The 15,369-nt window shown below is 44.7% G+C and overlaps 1 protein-coding gene across 1 annotated transcript in view; it reads left to right on the top strand.

Moving 5' to 3' along the window:
- The first annotated feature begins 4,022 nt into the window (after nt 1-4,022).
- SNX4 (sorting nexin 4) overlaps nt 4,023-15,369 on the top strand; it is a 79,934-nt gene continuing 68,587 nt past the window's right edge. The window contains 1 exon segment of the mRNA NM_001133520.1: nt 4,023-4,167. Within this exon segment, the coding sequence (NP_001126992.1) occupies nt 4,027-4,167 (141 nt within the window). The 5' untranslated portion in view covers nt 4,023-4,026.

A 15,369-nucleotide genomic window follows, 5' to 3' on the forward strand; every position in this document is an offset into this window, starting at 1 on the left:
GGGAGTTTAAGGGTCTGAGTTGGTGAGTTGAAATAATCTTCCCAGAGGTGGTACAAGAAGGATCTGGGCTCCTCAACTCCTGTGATGGGAGGCTACAACAGAGGTACATATTAAAAATTGCTCCCCACACAAGTCCTCACACAATGAGGAATTTGCTCCAAAAGAATATGGTGGTACTGATAGGAGTGTGGGAAGAAAGATCTTGTGCTGCGACCAAGGGCGAAGAATGTCATCCACACTGACACTGAAAGAAGAAATGGGATGGGGTTTGGGTTTGGTTGCTGCTGAGAAGAAGGGGATAGTTTCAGAGAAAGGAGACGAAAGTGACTGTCACAGTCCCTGGGAGGCTGGCTGGCCAGGCACAAGGAGGAAAATCCTGGAAAGGGGGAGAACAGAACCTGGATGATGGGGACCAGAGAATAGATATTTCTTGGTGTTCCCAGGCTAACACGGGAGCTCAATAAATGTTAATGACAAATTGAAATCTAAAACATGCTGTTAATATGCAAGGGACTGAAGTGGCTTCTGCCTGGCTAGTCATTCCTGCTCCTGAGGCTTCCCCACTCACTCCAGAGCAAGTCACCACAGACTCTCCCCCAGTGAGGGCTGTGAGGGGGAATTCCTTCCCTTCCAGAGTCAGAAGAAGGGGGAACATCTATTTCCATAATCTCCATGGAGTTAGCCTTGGGCTTTCCCAGACCTCAGCACACAGGTGTGACTTTGCCTTCATAAGCCAAGGAAACCTGCTTTTCTTTGTGTGTGTTCACATAAGGAATCAATTCTCGATTTCCGCAAATTATTTGCATTGTCTCTAGAAGAATCTCTCTTCTTCCTCTCCCCCATGAAGAGAAGCAGCATGGCCCAAGGGCTTGGGTTCTGGGTGTCCTACAAATCTGGGTTTGAATCTCTTTCCCTTATTTAATGGCTGTGTGACTTTGTCAAATATTACTGAGCCTGCTTCATCTGTGAAATGGGGAAAATCATGTCCTTTTTTTTTTTTTTTGAGACAGAGTCTCTCTCTGTCACCCAGGCTGGAGTGCAATGGCACAGTCTCTGCTCACTGCAGCTTTGACCGCCTGGGCTCAAAGGATCCTCCCACTTTAGCCTCCCAAGTAGCTGGGACTACAGGGGCATGCCACCCCATCTGGCTACTTTTCGTATCTCTTGTAGAGACAGGGTCCGACTATGTTGCCCAGCCTGGTCTCAAACTCCTGGGCTCAAGCAATCACTTCGGCTTCCTAAAGTGCTAGGATTTTTTTTTTTTTTTTAAGAGTCTCATTCTGTTCCCTAGGCTGGAATGCAGTGGTCCTATCATGGATCACTGCAGCCTCAAACTCCTGGACTCAAGCGATCTTCCCACCTCAGCCTACTGAGTAGTTGGGAATACAGGCACGTGTCACCATGCCCAGCTTGTATAATGCCTGTCTTGCAGGGAGGGGCGCTGCATGAAAAAGTATTAATATGTGAAGTGCCAAAGACATAAAAAAACTGCAGCTATCATGATTCTGACCATTGCGCAGGGTGTCCAAAACATGGACCCATTAAAAAAATTCAAAATGCCAGCTCCCCTCCCACCCCAGGCTTTTTACATAACCATTAGTTGCTATCTCTTTATCAAAAATAATTTGTTAGCCTATAGACAGCCCCAAAAGTAAGGCATATTTTCTAGTGCAGGGGTCCCCAACCCCCAGGCTGTGGGCTGGTACCAGTCTGTGGTCTGCTAGGAACTCCTGACTTCAAGCAATCTGCCTGTCTTGGCCTTTAAAAGTGCTGGGATTACAGGCATGAGCCACCACACCCGGCCAAAAGAAGCATTTTTTATTTTTATTTATTTATTTATTTTTGAGATGGAATCTTGCTCTGTCACCCAGGCTGGAGTGCAGTGGCATGATCTTGATTCTCCTGCCTCAGCCTCCGGAGCAGCTGGGATTACAGGTGTGTGACACCATGCCCGGCTGATTTTTGTATTTTTAGTAGAGATGGGGTTTCACCATGGTGGCCAGGCTGGTCTCAAACTCCTGACCTCAGACGATCTGCCCACCTTGGCCTCCCAAAGTGCTGGGATTACAGGCTTGCGCCACCGTGCCTGGCCTTTTTTTTTCTCTTTTTTTTGAGCCAAGAGTCTTACTCTGTTGCTCAACTCACTGCAACCTCCTGCCTCCCAGGTTCAGGCAATTCTCCCTGCCTCAGCCTCCCAAGCAGCCTCCCAAGCAGCCTCCCACACACCACCATGCTTGGCTAATTTTTTGTATTTTAGTAGAGACGGGGTTCACCGGATTGTCCAGGCTGGTCTCGAACTCTTGGCCTCCAGTGATCTGCCCGCCTGGGCCTCCCAAAGTGCTGGGATTACAGGCCTGAGCCACCACTCCCGGCCAAGAACCATTTTTCATTTTATTATTTTTCTTTTTTTCTCATGCTTAAATTGTGGCTTTTATTTATTTTTTAATGCTCAACTTTTCTAATTTTCCCACAATTAACATGTATTATGTGTATATAAATAGGGGAAAATAACCATCAGATCCATTTTGCCCTGATTTTGAAATCTTTTTTTTTTTTTTTTGAGATGGAGTTTTGCTCTGTTGCCCAGGCTGCAGTGCGGTGGCACGAGCTCGGCTCACTGAGATCAACCTCCGCCTCCCAGGTTCAAGTGATTCTCCTGTCTCAGCCTCCTGAGTAGCTGGGGTTACGGGCGCACGCCACCATGTCCTGCAAATTTTTGTATTTTTAGTAAAGACGGGGTTTCACCACGTTGGCCAGGCTGGTCTCAAACTCCCGACCTCAGGCGATCCGCCGGCCTTGGCCTCCCAGTGTTGGGATTACAGGCGGGAAGTACGGCGCCCAGCCATAACAGATTTATGAATAATTTAGCACTTGAAGATTATAACTGAGCTGAGGTTTTAGGAATGAATGAAAATTTGCTCCCAGGCCAGATAAAGCATTCCAGGAAGAAAACATTGTGTGTTACAGCTTGAAATAACTAAGTGGGCAAAAATGTTTCTGTACTTGAAAAATTGAGACCAGACTTTGTATAGAAAGTACTTTAAGGTACCACAGTCCGTTACCACCAGTGAGCATTTCCCATCAGGTTGCCATAGTGAAAGCTTGTCAAGGAAGCAGGTTTGGAAAATTTTAAAAAGGGATGTTTGTAGAAAATTATCAGAGGTTTCCAGGGCTTCACGAAACGCTTACAATAGAACTCAAGCCCTGCTTCAACAGAACGCTTCACTTTCCTCAAAACCTTGCAAAGGCCGGGCGCGGTGGCTCACGCCTGTAATCCCAGCACTTTGCTAGGCCGAGGCGAGCGGATCACGAGGTCAGGAGCTGGAGATCAGGCTGGCCAAAATGGTGGAAACCCCGTCTCTACTAAAAATACAAAAAAAAAAAAAAAAAATTTGCCGGGCGTGGTGGCGGGCGCCTGTAATCTCAGCTACTCCAGAGGCTTAGGCAGGAGAATCGCTTGAACCCGGGAGACGGAGGTTGCGGTGACCTGAGATCGCGCCACTGCACGCCAGCCTGGGCAACAAGAGGGAAACTCCGTCTCAAAAAGGAAAAAAAAAAAAACTTGCAAGTATTACCTTTTGCTGAATGTGTTACTCAACCCGCTGAAAGTTAACAATTTATGGAGCCCTGATCTTTCCGGGAGAAAACAGACCCAATAATAACCGGCAAGGCAGAGGGAGCAGGTCAGACTACGCCTCAAATTTCTTTTGAGTTTCGTTGGCTTTAGGATCGCCGTGCCTACTTCAGGTGTTCACTTTCCCCTTGCCTTTCTCTTTGTCTCTCTCTTCACCAGCTCCCCCAGCTTTCTGGGTCTCCTGGCTTAGCAGCTGACCAGGTCCTCCGCAGGCTTGCGTGTTCTCCCACCCCCGGCTCCGCCTCCAGCTGCAGCTCCGGGAACCCTCCAGGTTGACCAGAGGGGCGAGGCGATGGCGAGCGGAGGGGCGGGCATCGCTAGCTGAAAGACTGGTTGGCCGCGGGCGCGGCGGCGGCGCAGGCGCACTGGGTTCGCCGCGCCGAACTGCAGCCATGGAGCAGGCACCTCCGGACCCCGAGCGGCAGCTCCAGCCGGCGCCCTTGGAGCCGCTGGGCTCCCCAGACGCTGGGCTGGGGGCTGCGGTCGGCAAAGAAACGGAGGGGGCAGGAGAAGAGAGCTCCGGGGTCGACACGGTGAGGAGAAGGGGAGGCAGAGCCCTCTTGGCCTGTGTGGTGGCCTAGCGGGCCGGGCCGGGCTGGGCCGGGCCAGTGGGCTAGGCTGAGGAGGCCCAGCAGCGAGGGGAAGCGAGGTGGAAAGGCGGGGTCCGCAGGTGCAGTGAGAGGAGGCTCAGTGGCAAAACAGGGTGCTGGGTGCGGGGCGAGCGCCAGGCGCTGCGGGTGACTGAGGGAAGTGTCGAGACTGCGAAGGGGAGGGAAAGGGACGCGGGGGGGCGCCCCCGCGGGCGTGGGGGTCTGGGCCCCAGATGGGCGAGGCTGGAGGAGGGGGTTTTCAGTGGTCGCGTAGCTGGGAGATCTGGACCGCGAGAAGAACGCTGATGTTTCAGCCAGTTGCTAAGGGGTTTTGCTGGGGAGTAGCTTAGAGGGACACAGTGGGGAGTGGGCAGCAGTGCTTGAGAAGGAAAGGAATGGGGGACTAGAGTGAGGCGCAGGTCAGGGCCAGTAAGGGTGGTTGGCTTGGTGCTGCCATCAGGAAGTTGAAGAAAGTGTCAGCTTCAAGAAAAGGTACAAATGAGAAAACATTTTTTAAACTCCTCATTTGGCTGTAATTTCTTTGTTTTGGGGGAAGTGCTATGTTTCCCATTGGAGTCTTATTGATAACCGATGTACTTTTTGAAGACCCTTTAGTAATTAGTGATTTTCATTTGCTTGAGGAAAAGGGGAAAATGTATCATCTTATATTTGTAAGTGCTTTCATTACAAAGTGTTTGCATGTATAATGCAAGATTTGTAGACTTGCTTATATTGAAGCCTTTAAGAAACTAACTGCAGTGCTCCACATCAGACCACCCTGCCCAAAGTCTCCTTTTGTGTGCATTGCTCACACAGCTCACTTCACCCTCGACCCCCTGGGCTCAAACGATCCTCCTGCCTCAGCCTCCTGAGTAGCTAGGACTGCAGGCACACACCACCACGCACGGCTAAATTAATTAATTAATTAATTTATTTATTTATTTATTTATTTTGAGACATAGTCTCACTCTGTCACCCAGGCTGGAGTGCAGTGGCACGATCTCGGCTCACTGCAACCTCCGCCTCCCAGGTTCAGGCGATTCTCATCCCTCAGCCACCTGAGTAGCTGGGGTTACAGGTGGGCGCCACCACTCCGAGCTAAATTTTTTTTTTTTTTTTTTTAATTTTTAGTAAGGATGGGGTTTTGCCATGTTGGTCAGGCTGGTCTCGAACTTCTGACTTATAGTGATCCACCCTCCTCGGCCTCCCAAGGTGCTGGGATTACAGGCATGAGCCATCATGCCCAGCCAAATTTTTGTATTTTTTGTAGAGATGGGTTTTCACCATGTTACCCAGGCTGGTCTGCAACTCTTAGGCTCAAGCGATCTGCCCACCTGGACCTCACAATAGTGCTGGGATTATAGGTGTGAGCCATGGTGCCCGGCCTGAAAGACTTTTAAGTTTAGAGACCAGCTAAGCAGGGACTTCAGGATTTGAAAGTTTTGCCTGCTGTGGAACATACCTGGGTATATAAGGTAGCATGAAGACTTTTTTGGATGCGCTTTTTTTTTCTTTGAGACAGGTTCTCACTCTGTCTCCCAGGCTGGAGTGCAGTGGCACAATCATGGGTCACTGCAACCTTGACCTCCTGGCCTCAAGCGATCCTCCTGCCTCAGCCTCCTGAGTAGCTGGGACTACAGATGCATGCCACCACACCTGGCTAAGTTTTGGGGTTTTTTTGGTAAAGATGAGGTATCTCTATGTTGCCCAGACTTGCCTTGAACTTTTGGGTTCAAGCAGTCCTCCTGCCTCAGCCTCCTGAGTAGCTGGGGCTACAGGTGCATACCACCACACCCTGCCATTAGGTATTTAATTAATATGAAATTGCAACTAGAATATAAAATCTGTTTATGTTAATTTAAAAGGCATTATATATGTCTCTTATTAATTAAAAGAACACTATGTACATGTAGTTCTAAATATTTGAAAACCCAGGGATGCTATCATACAGTATAAGTTGTAGTTACATACTACTTCCTGACATTTTTATTCTTTTTTTTTTTTGAGCAGTCTCTTGACCTGTCACCCAGGCTGGAGTGCAGTGGCGTGATCTTGGGTCACTGCAGACCTCTGCCTCCCAGGCTCAAGCGATTCTCATGCCTTAGCCTCCTGAGAAGCTGGGATTACAGGTGTGTGCCACCATGCCCAGCTAATTTTTGTGTTTTTAGTAGAGATGGGATTTCATCATGTTGGCCAGGCTGGTCTTGAACTCCTGATCTTAGGCGATCCGCCTGCCTTGGCCTCCTAAAGTGCTGGGATTACAGACATGAGCCACTACCCTCAGCCTATGTGGTTTCTTAAAACAACTCCCTAATTTAGAAATTCATAAAGAGACACAAGCCATTTGGGCAAATATTTCAGAATTACTAGGTGTTTAAACAAACATGCATTCAGTGCATTCCCTCCCCTTCCCTTTCCCCTCCTCTCCCCTCAAAGAGAAAATCAAACTAAAAACCTGTCCTTTGAAGGTCTTCACATCCCTTCACTTCTCTCTATACCCTCTCTCACTCTGTCTTCAGTTGAAAATTACTGTAAGATTTTTATGGCTTCATTGTAGCTGTTACTGATAGGAATGTGGTCTCGGCAGAAAAGTAAGTTAGTTTTGTGTGTGCTGTGCACAGTGGGGCTCTACTTTTCATTTAATTCTCAAAATTACTTCCAATAGATGGGTAAATGGAACCAGCCAGAGGCTCAGAGAGAAGTAATTTGACCATGGTCACAAGCTAGTCAGTAGCATGACTGGGATTTGAATCTAGGTTCACCTGGCATTGAAATCAGTGCTTTTTCCATTAAGCCATTTTGCTTCATTAAAAAAAGTTTAAAATAGTCTTGTGCATTGTTTCAATACTGTATTTTAAAGTTTTTAGTGTAGTTAACACTAAGTTGTAATTTTTTTAGACTAGTCAAGTGCAGTAGTGAGAAGGGGGAAAAGAGTAGAACAAAGAGTTTGATCTGTAACTGATTATGAAAATAAATTGAGATAACCTACTATCTTCAGCCTAAGTTGTAATTTTGAAAACGAAGAAAAGGTTTAAAAGATGTGTTGATTTATCTATTTTTTTTTACTACAAAGATATCTAGGCAAATAGTGTTCAGAGATGAAACAACAGCTTGCTTAACCACCATTTTTTTTCTTTTTTGAGACAGAACCTTGCTCTGTGGCCCCAGCTGGAGTGCAGTAGCAGGATCCTGGCTCACTGCAAACTCTGCCTCCTGGGTTCAAGCGATTCTCCTGCCTCACCCTCCCGAGTAGCTGTGGTTAAAGGCATGTGCCTCTACACCTGACTAATTTTTGTATTTTTAGTAAAGAGGGGGTTTCACCATGTTGGCCAGGCTGGTCTTGGACTCCTGACCTCAAGTGACCCACCCACCTCAGCCTCCCAAAGTGCTAGGATTACAGGCGTGAGCCACTGTGCCTGGCCCAGCCTTATTTTTGATTGCAGATTTTAAGAGGGAGAGTAATTTATACCAATTATCCTACCCCAAGACGTTGTGGAAACTGCACCGCCAAAGAGTCACAAGACTCTTCTGGTTTTAACACCACTAATCGGGATTCTTTAAACTATGTAAGCTCTTTTTCTGTACAGTTTTTTAAAGCTATAGTCAGTTCTATTTAAAATAATTTGGAAAATGGAAAATATGAGAAGGGAATTCATTCTCTAAGAAAGTAGTAATTAGCCCGAGCAGAAGGAGAGGAAATAGCAAGGGAGTGGAGGACAGAGTACTTTTTTAGATTCCATTGAGTTGGCAGTTAACAGACAGGTATTTGCCAGAGGAAAACCATTTACAGTATTTGCCAGAGAAAACCCATTAACTGAGGAATTCATAAGTGATTTTTAGGGAGAGTGTTCTAGACCTGGGAATGCTGATGGAGCAGAGTGATTGAGCAGCTGGTGGTTAAAAATTCTGGTGCACATTGAATACCTTCACTGATTGGCAGCAGAGAACTAAGTGGAGTAGACCAGATTGTGAGTAAGGTTTGAGGCATTCTGTGGGTAAGGATAACATTAAAAAGGAAGATAAAGTTTATAGGCATAATTACAGAATTCATCACTTCAGCAGCAGATGATAAAATCATACTCAGTAATTTTTTATTGATTGATTGAGAAGAGGTCTCACTTTGTTGTCTAGCTTGGTCTCAAACTCCTGGGCTCAAGTGATCCTCCCGTTTCACCTCCCAAAGCACCAGGATTACAAGAGTGAGCCACAGCACCCAGCCCTAAGAACTTTAAAAACCATTTTCTACCTCAGTGGCTCTCAGATTTTTTTGAAGGTGATTCACAGTACAAAATACATTTTCTTTTTTTTTTTTTTTTTTGAGGCCAAGTCTTGCTCTGTTGCCCAGGCTGGAGTGCAATGGCGTGATCATGGCTCACTGCAGCCTTGACCTACTGGGCTCAAGCAGTCCTCCCGCCTCAGCCTCTGGAGTAGCTGGAACTACAGGCATATACCACCATACCTGACTAATTTCTTCTATTTTTTTTGTAGACACAAGATCTCCCTATGTTGCCCAGGCTGGTCTCAAACATCTGGGCTCCAGTGATCCTCCCACCTCAGCCCCCCAAATTGCTGGGATTACAGGCGTGAGTCACTATGCCTGACCCAAAATACATTTTTTTTTTTTTTTTGAGACAGAGTCTCCCTCTGTTGCCCAGATTGGAGTGCCGTGGCATAATCTCGGCTCACTTCAGCCTTCATCTCCCGGGTTCAAGCAATTCTCCTGCCCAAGCCTCCCGAGTAGCTGGGACTATAGGCACGCGCCACCATGCCTGGCTAATTTTTGTATTTTTTTTAGTAGAGATGGGGTTTTGCCATTTTGGCCAGCCTGGTCTCAAACTCTTGGCCTCAAGCAGTCCTCCTGCCTTGGCCTCCCGAAGCAAAATACACTTTTACATCATAATCAGCATACACATACTTTAATATGTGATTGTTGTTTCAGGAAACAATACTTAGCCGTTACTGCATGCAACACTTTCTGATATTTTTCTTTTCTATATTTTTAAATTAAAAAGAAGCATTGGGCTGGATGCAGTGGCTCACACCTATAATCTCGGGACTTTAGGAGGCTGAGACCCGTGCCTTGACACCAGCATTGGGAATGTAGGGAGACCCAGTCTACAAAAAATTAAAAAATTAGCCTAGTGTGGTGACCTGCGCCTTTGGTCCCAGCTGCTCAGGAGGCTGAGGTGGGAGCAAGAACCAGGGAGGTTGAGGCTGCAGTGAGCCATGATCATGTCACTGTACTCCAGTCTGGGTGACAGAGCAAGACCTTGTGTCAAAAAAAGTTTTGGAGGCCAGGTGCAGTGGCTCACACCTGTAATTCCAGCACTTTGGGAGGCTGAGGCGGGCGGATCACCTGAGGTCGGGAGTTTGAGACCAGCCTGGGCAACATTGTGAAAGCCCAGCTGTACTAGAAATATGAAAATTAGCCAGGCATGGTGGCACATGCCTGTAATCCTAGCTACTTGGGAGGCTAAGGCAGGAGAATCACTTGAACCTAGGAGGTGGAGGTTGCAGTGAGCTGTGATCATGCCACTGCACTCCACCCTATGCAATAGAGCCAGACTCGGTCTCAAAAAAAAAAAAAAAAAATGTTGGTCACAACCCACCAAATTAATTTCATGGACCATGAATGTGTTACTCAGTTTGAAACACTGTTCAAACTTAACATATTGTTGTATTTTAAATAAAAATTAATGTTTTCTGAATAGCTGTGCTGTTATTTTAAAAGTATTTTTATAGCAAAAAGCACAAGAGAACAGGTCATATATTATAACCCTATTTTTCTTAGTTATTGCTTTGGATTGAATGTCTCTGTCTTCCCAAAATTCATATGTTGAAACCTAATCCCATTGTGATGGTGTTTGGTGGAAGGGCCTTTAGAAGGTGATTAGGTCATGAGGATGGAGCCTTCGTGAGTGGGATTAGTGCCCTTATTAAAAAAAAAAAATTCCAGAAGTCTCCTTTCTTCCAGCCATATGAAGACACAGTGAAACAGAGCTGTCTGTGAACCAGGAAGCAGACCCTTGCCGAATCTGCCAGTTCCTTGATCTCGGACTTTCCAGCCTCCAGGACTGTGAGCAATAAATTTCTGTTGTTTGCAAACCACCCAGTCTATGGTCATTTGTTATAGCAGCCTGAACTAAGTTATTTACAGCTGAAGTAAGCATCACTATTAGTAAACACATCATTTTTAACCTAGTACCAGCTACCTCTGATCAGTGTAGACAGAGCCCCAAAAGGAAGTAATTTCAATAGATGGTTCTTATCCTTAGCTGTCTGACCTGTTTCAGTAACACGGAACCATCACGCCTAGAAAAAAGGTGATAAGGAAGTATACCGTTACAGTAACAGTGGTTAGCACTGGGTTGTGGGATACAGATGATTTATATTTACTTAATTTTTTTCAGTGTTTGTACATTTAGCATGTATAATTTTCATCATCAAAAAATTTAAATCTAAAAATAATGGCGGAAAAGTAATACTTGAGCTCTTGCTATGTGCCAAGCAACTTTAAAAACTCTTGATATGCATTAACCCATTAAATGTTCCCAATGACTTTGTGAATTGGTACTGTCTTAGTCTGTTCGGGCTGCTATAACAAGGTGCCACAGACTGAGTGGCTTATAAACAATAGCAATGAATTGCTTACAGTCTTGGAGGCTGGGAAGTCCAAGATTAAGGAACTGGCAAATTCAGTGAGTGGTGAGGGCTGTTTCCTGGCTCATTGTAGGCTGTCTTTTCACTGTGTCCTCACATGGTGGAAGGAGGAGAGGAACTTTCTGGGGTCTCTTTTATCAGGGCACTAACCCCACTTATGAGGGCCCTACCCTCATGTCCTAATCTTTCCAAAGGCCCCACCTCCTAATACCATCACCTTGAGTGTTAGGATTTTAACATATACATTTTAGGAGGACACAAACGTTCCATTTATTGCAGGTACTATTATCTCTGTTTTCCAGATGAGGAAACTGAAGCACAGACAGGCTAAATTACTTGCCCTGCCTGGCCATCATGGTGAAACCCCATCTCTACTGTTAATAAAAATACAAAAATTAGTTGAGTGTGTTGGCACACACCTGTAATCCCAGCTACTTGGGTGGCTGAAACATGAGAATCACTTGAACCCAGGAGGTAGAGGTTGCAGTGAGCCAGGATTGAGTCACTGCACTCCAGCCTGGGTGACACTCTGTCTCAAAAAAAAAAAAAAAAAAAAAAAAAGTTGTTGTATCTGTTGACCCTGCACTGAGGTGAGAGGATTGCTTGAGTCCAGGAGTTTGAGACCAGCCTAGGCAACATAGCGAGACCTCTTCTCTACACATAATATTTAAAAATAAAATAAAAATTAGGTCTCTCTTTAAAAGGTCCCTGGTCTCATCTGCCATTCAACAAGCCAGTCCATCTTTAAATCTGTTGAATGTGTCTTTTTAACAATTATGGTGTTCAGTTGTGTTATTCTTGGCACTGTTCTGTGCTTTACTACTGACAGTTTAAGTAATTTTATATCATCTACCAACCCTACTGGTATTATTGTTGTGTGCCTGTTTGTATTCTTTAGCTTTTATGATAGCTGATTTTATGCTTTTATCTTTTTTCCTTCTTTGTAACTGGATGGTAAGACAGGGTCGGGTCAATTTATGATTCATATGTCTTATCTTTTTGACTGGGGAGATATTAATAACTTGCTTTATCAGGATGTGCTTTCAGAATCAGGGAATTTGTCACTGGAGCAGATGGTAAATCAAAATGCTTGGCTGTGGGCCAGAACGTATTATTAATACATGTATATATGTATGTGTCAACCAATGAGGGCTTCATAACCAACCCTGATGTTGGGTGGCTTGTGCTTAGGTGATTTCTTGAGCGTTCTTTTGGTTGATGATTTCCTGCTGTCTCTCTTATTTTCTGTCTTAGTACATAAATACATAAAAACTTACATTTTATAAAAATGCCTTGAGGACTGAGAGATTTTTGTTTTTGTTGGCTGATTTCAACCCACTGGGTTGGCTCTTTATCTTCTTTTAACATTTTTACCTTCTTCTGCATTTTTCCTGTACATTTTGGGAGAGCTGTGTAGTGTATCATCTGTTTTCATTTCTGATTCATATTTTTGCACTGTCACAAACCTCTTTCAGACCTTGTAATGGCTAGGTTTAATTTGATATGTGTAGCTTTTTCTTTTACCCTTTGCTGCACTTAGTTTCTACTTTTATCTCTCCTTCATAAAACACCCCAATTATAATACATTACAATATTTTAAATTAAGTTAAAACCCACCTCAATTTTGACAGTGAGCAAAAAAGAAAAAAAAAGCCATAGCATAGCAGTTATCTTGTGGTCTCACTTTCTCTTCCTTGTTTAGACTTGGAGTTAGTTTGGGTGTATTTGAAACCTTTCTGCAGTGATGCGCTTTCTGAAACATACGGCCTAGGGTCTGCCAGTGGTGTGTTTATTGTTCTTTTTTGCCTTTTGGTATAGACCTGAGATGTTCTAGTGGGAAAAGAAAGGAGTCTGCTCTTCTTAAAACTCTGCTGCCTCAAGGGTGGAGCCTATTAACCACTGCCAAAAGTTTAGGTGAATTTAAAGTTTAATATAAGATGACTCCTGATTGTTTAAAAAAAAAAAATTATGCTGACTGCTGATAATCTTCCCTTTCGGCATATGTATAGTATTTGACTTTAAGAGAGAGAGATTTGATTTTGGTTAAACCCCAAATTAGATATCAATATTGAGGATCATTCATATTTGTATAATGTGTTTATTCTTCAGTTTAAAAAATTGTGTTAAGCTGGGCACGGTGGCTCATGCCTGTAATCCCAGCACTTTGGGAGGCCAAGGTGGATGGATCACCTGAGGTCGGGAGTTCGAGACCAGCCTGACCAACATGGAGAAACTCCGTCTCTACTAAAAATACAAAATTATCCGGGCGTGGTGATGCATGCTTGTAATCCCAGCTACTCGGGAGACTGAGGGAGGAGAATCGCCTGAGCCCGGGAGGCTGAGGTTGCGGTGAGCCGAGATCGTGCCATTACACTCCAGCCTAGGCAATAAGAGCGAAACTCTGTCTCAAAAAACAAACAAATTGTGTTAAAATATATATGATATAAAATTTACCATCTTGATGGTTTAAAAATGTTCAGTCATAAGTACATTCACATACATTGTACAACCAACCTCCAGAACTCTTTTCATCTTGTGGAACTGAAATGGTACCTATTAAACTACAGCTACCTATTTCGCCCTGCCGCAGCTGCTGGCAGCCATCATTCCACTGTCTGTATGATTTTGACTATTCCGAGTACCTCATATACATGGAATCGTACAGTATTTGTCTTTGTGTGACTGTTTTATTTCACTTATCATAATGTCTTTAAGATAAATATCCATGTTGTTGCATATGACAGAATTTCCTTCCTTTTTAAGGATGAATGGTATTCCATTGTTTGTATATATATCACGTTGAAAAAATCCATTCAGCCGGGTGCAGTGGCTCATGCCTGTAATCCTAGCACTTTGGGAGGCCGAGGCGGGTGGATCACAAGGTCAGGAGATTGAGACCATGCTGGCTAACACGGTGAAACCCCGTCTGTACTAAAAATACAAAAAATTAGCCGGGCGTGTGGCGGGCGCCTGTAGTCCCAGCTGCTTGGGAGGCTGAGGCAGGAGAATGGTGGCGTGAACCCGGGAGGCGGAGCTTGCAGTGAGATCGCACCACTGCCCTCCAGCCTGGGCGACACAGCAAGACTCCATCTCAAAAAAAAAAAATCCATTCATCTGTTGATGGACATTTTGTATTGCTTCCTCGTTTTACCTATTGTGAATGATGGTGCCATGACATCATGGATATGCAAATATCTCTTTGAGACCCTGCTTTTAGTTCTTTTGGATATATAGGCAGAAGTGGAATTGCTGGATTATATGGTAATTGTATTTTTAATTTTTTGAGGCACCACTGTACTGTTTTCTACAGCAGCTGCACCATTTTACATTCCCGCCAATAGGGGACAAGGGTTCCAATTTCTCCACATCCTCACCAACACTGATTTTCTATTGTTTGTTTTTCATAGTAGCCATTCTAATAGGTGTGAGGCAGTATTTCATTGTAGTTTTGATTTGCATTTACCTAATGATGAGTGATGTTGATTATCTTTTCATGTGCTTCTTCAGAAAAATGTCTGTTCAAGTCCTTTGCCCATTTTTCCATTTTTGAATTGGGTCGTATTTTTTTTTTTTTTTTTTGAGACAGATTCTCACTCTGTCACCTAGGCTGGAGTGCAGTGGCACGATCTCAGCTCACTGCAACCTCTGCCTCCCAGGCTCAAGCGATTCTCCTGCCTCAGCCTCCCAAGTAGCTGGAATGTAGGCAACTCACCACCACACCCAGCTAATTTTTTGTATTTTTAGTAGAGACAGGGTTTCGCCACGTTGGCTAGGCTGGCCTCGAACTCCTGACCTCAGGTGATCCACCCGCCTTGGCCTCCCAAAGTGCTAGGATTACAGGCGTGAGCCACCGCGCCCGGCCCAATTGGGTTGTATTTTGTTGTTGAGTTTTGGGAGTTCTCTAAATAGTCTGGATCCATGAGAGAGAATACTTTCTTCCATTCTTTGGGTTGCCTTTTTACTCTAATACTGTCCTTTCTCTCTCTCTTTTTTTTTTTTTTTTTTTTTTGGAGACGGAGTTTCTCTCTTGTTGCCCAGGCTGGAGTGCAGTGGTGCAATCTTGGCTCATCGCAACCTCCACCTCCTGGGTTCAAGTGATTCTCCTGCTTCAGCCTCCTGAGTAGCTGGGATTACAGACATGACACCATGCCCAGCTAATTTTTGTATTTTTGTAGAGATGAGGTTTCACCATGTGGGCCAGGCTGGTCTTGAACTCCTGACCTCAAGTAATCTTCCTGCCTCTGCCTCCCAAAGTGCTGAGATTACAGGCATGAGCCACCGTGCCTGGCCTGTTAATATTGTCTTTTGATGCACGACATTTTTAATTTGCATGGAGTCCAATTTGCCAATTTTTTCTTTTAATGCCTGTGCCTTTGGTGTCATATCCAAGAAACCATGGTTAAATCCAATGTCTTGAAACTTCTCCCCTGTGTTTTCTTCTAAGAGTTTTATGCTTGGGTCTTTAAACCATTTAAAGTTAGTTTT

Source organism: Pongo abelii, chromosome 2 (genome assembly GCF_028885655.2).
Source record: "Pongo abelii isolate AG06213 chromosome 2, NHGRI_mPonAbe1-v2.0_pri, whole genome shotgun sequence".
Lineage (NCBI taxonomy): Eukaryota > Metazoa > Chordata > Mammalia > Primates > Hominidae > Pongo > Pongo abelii.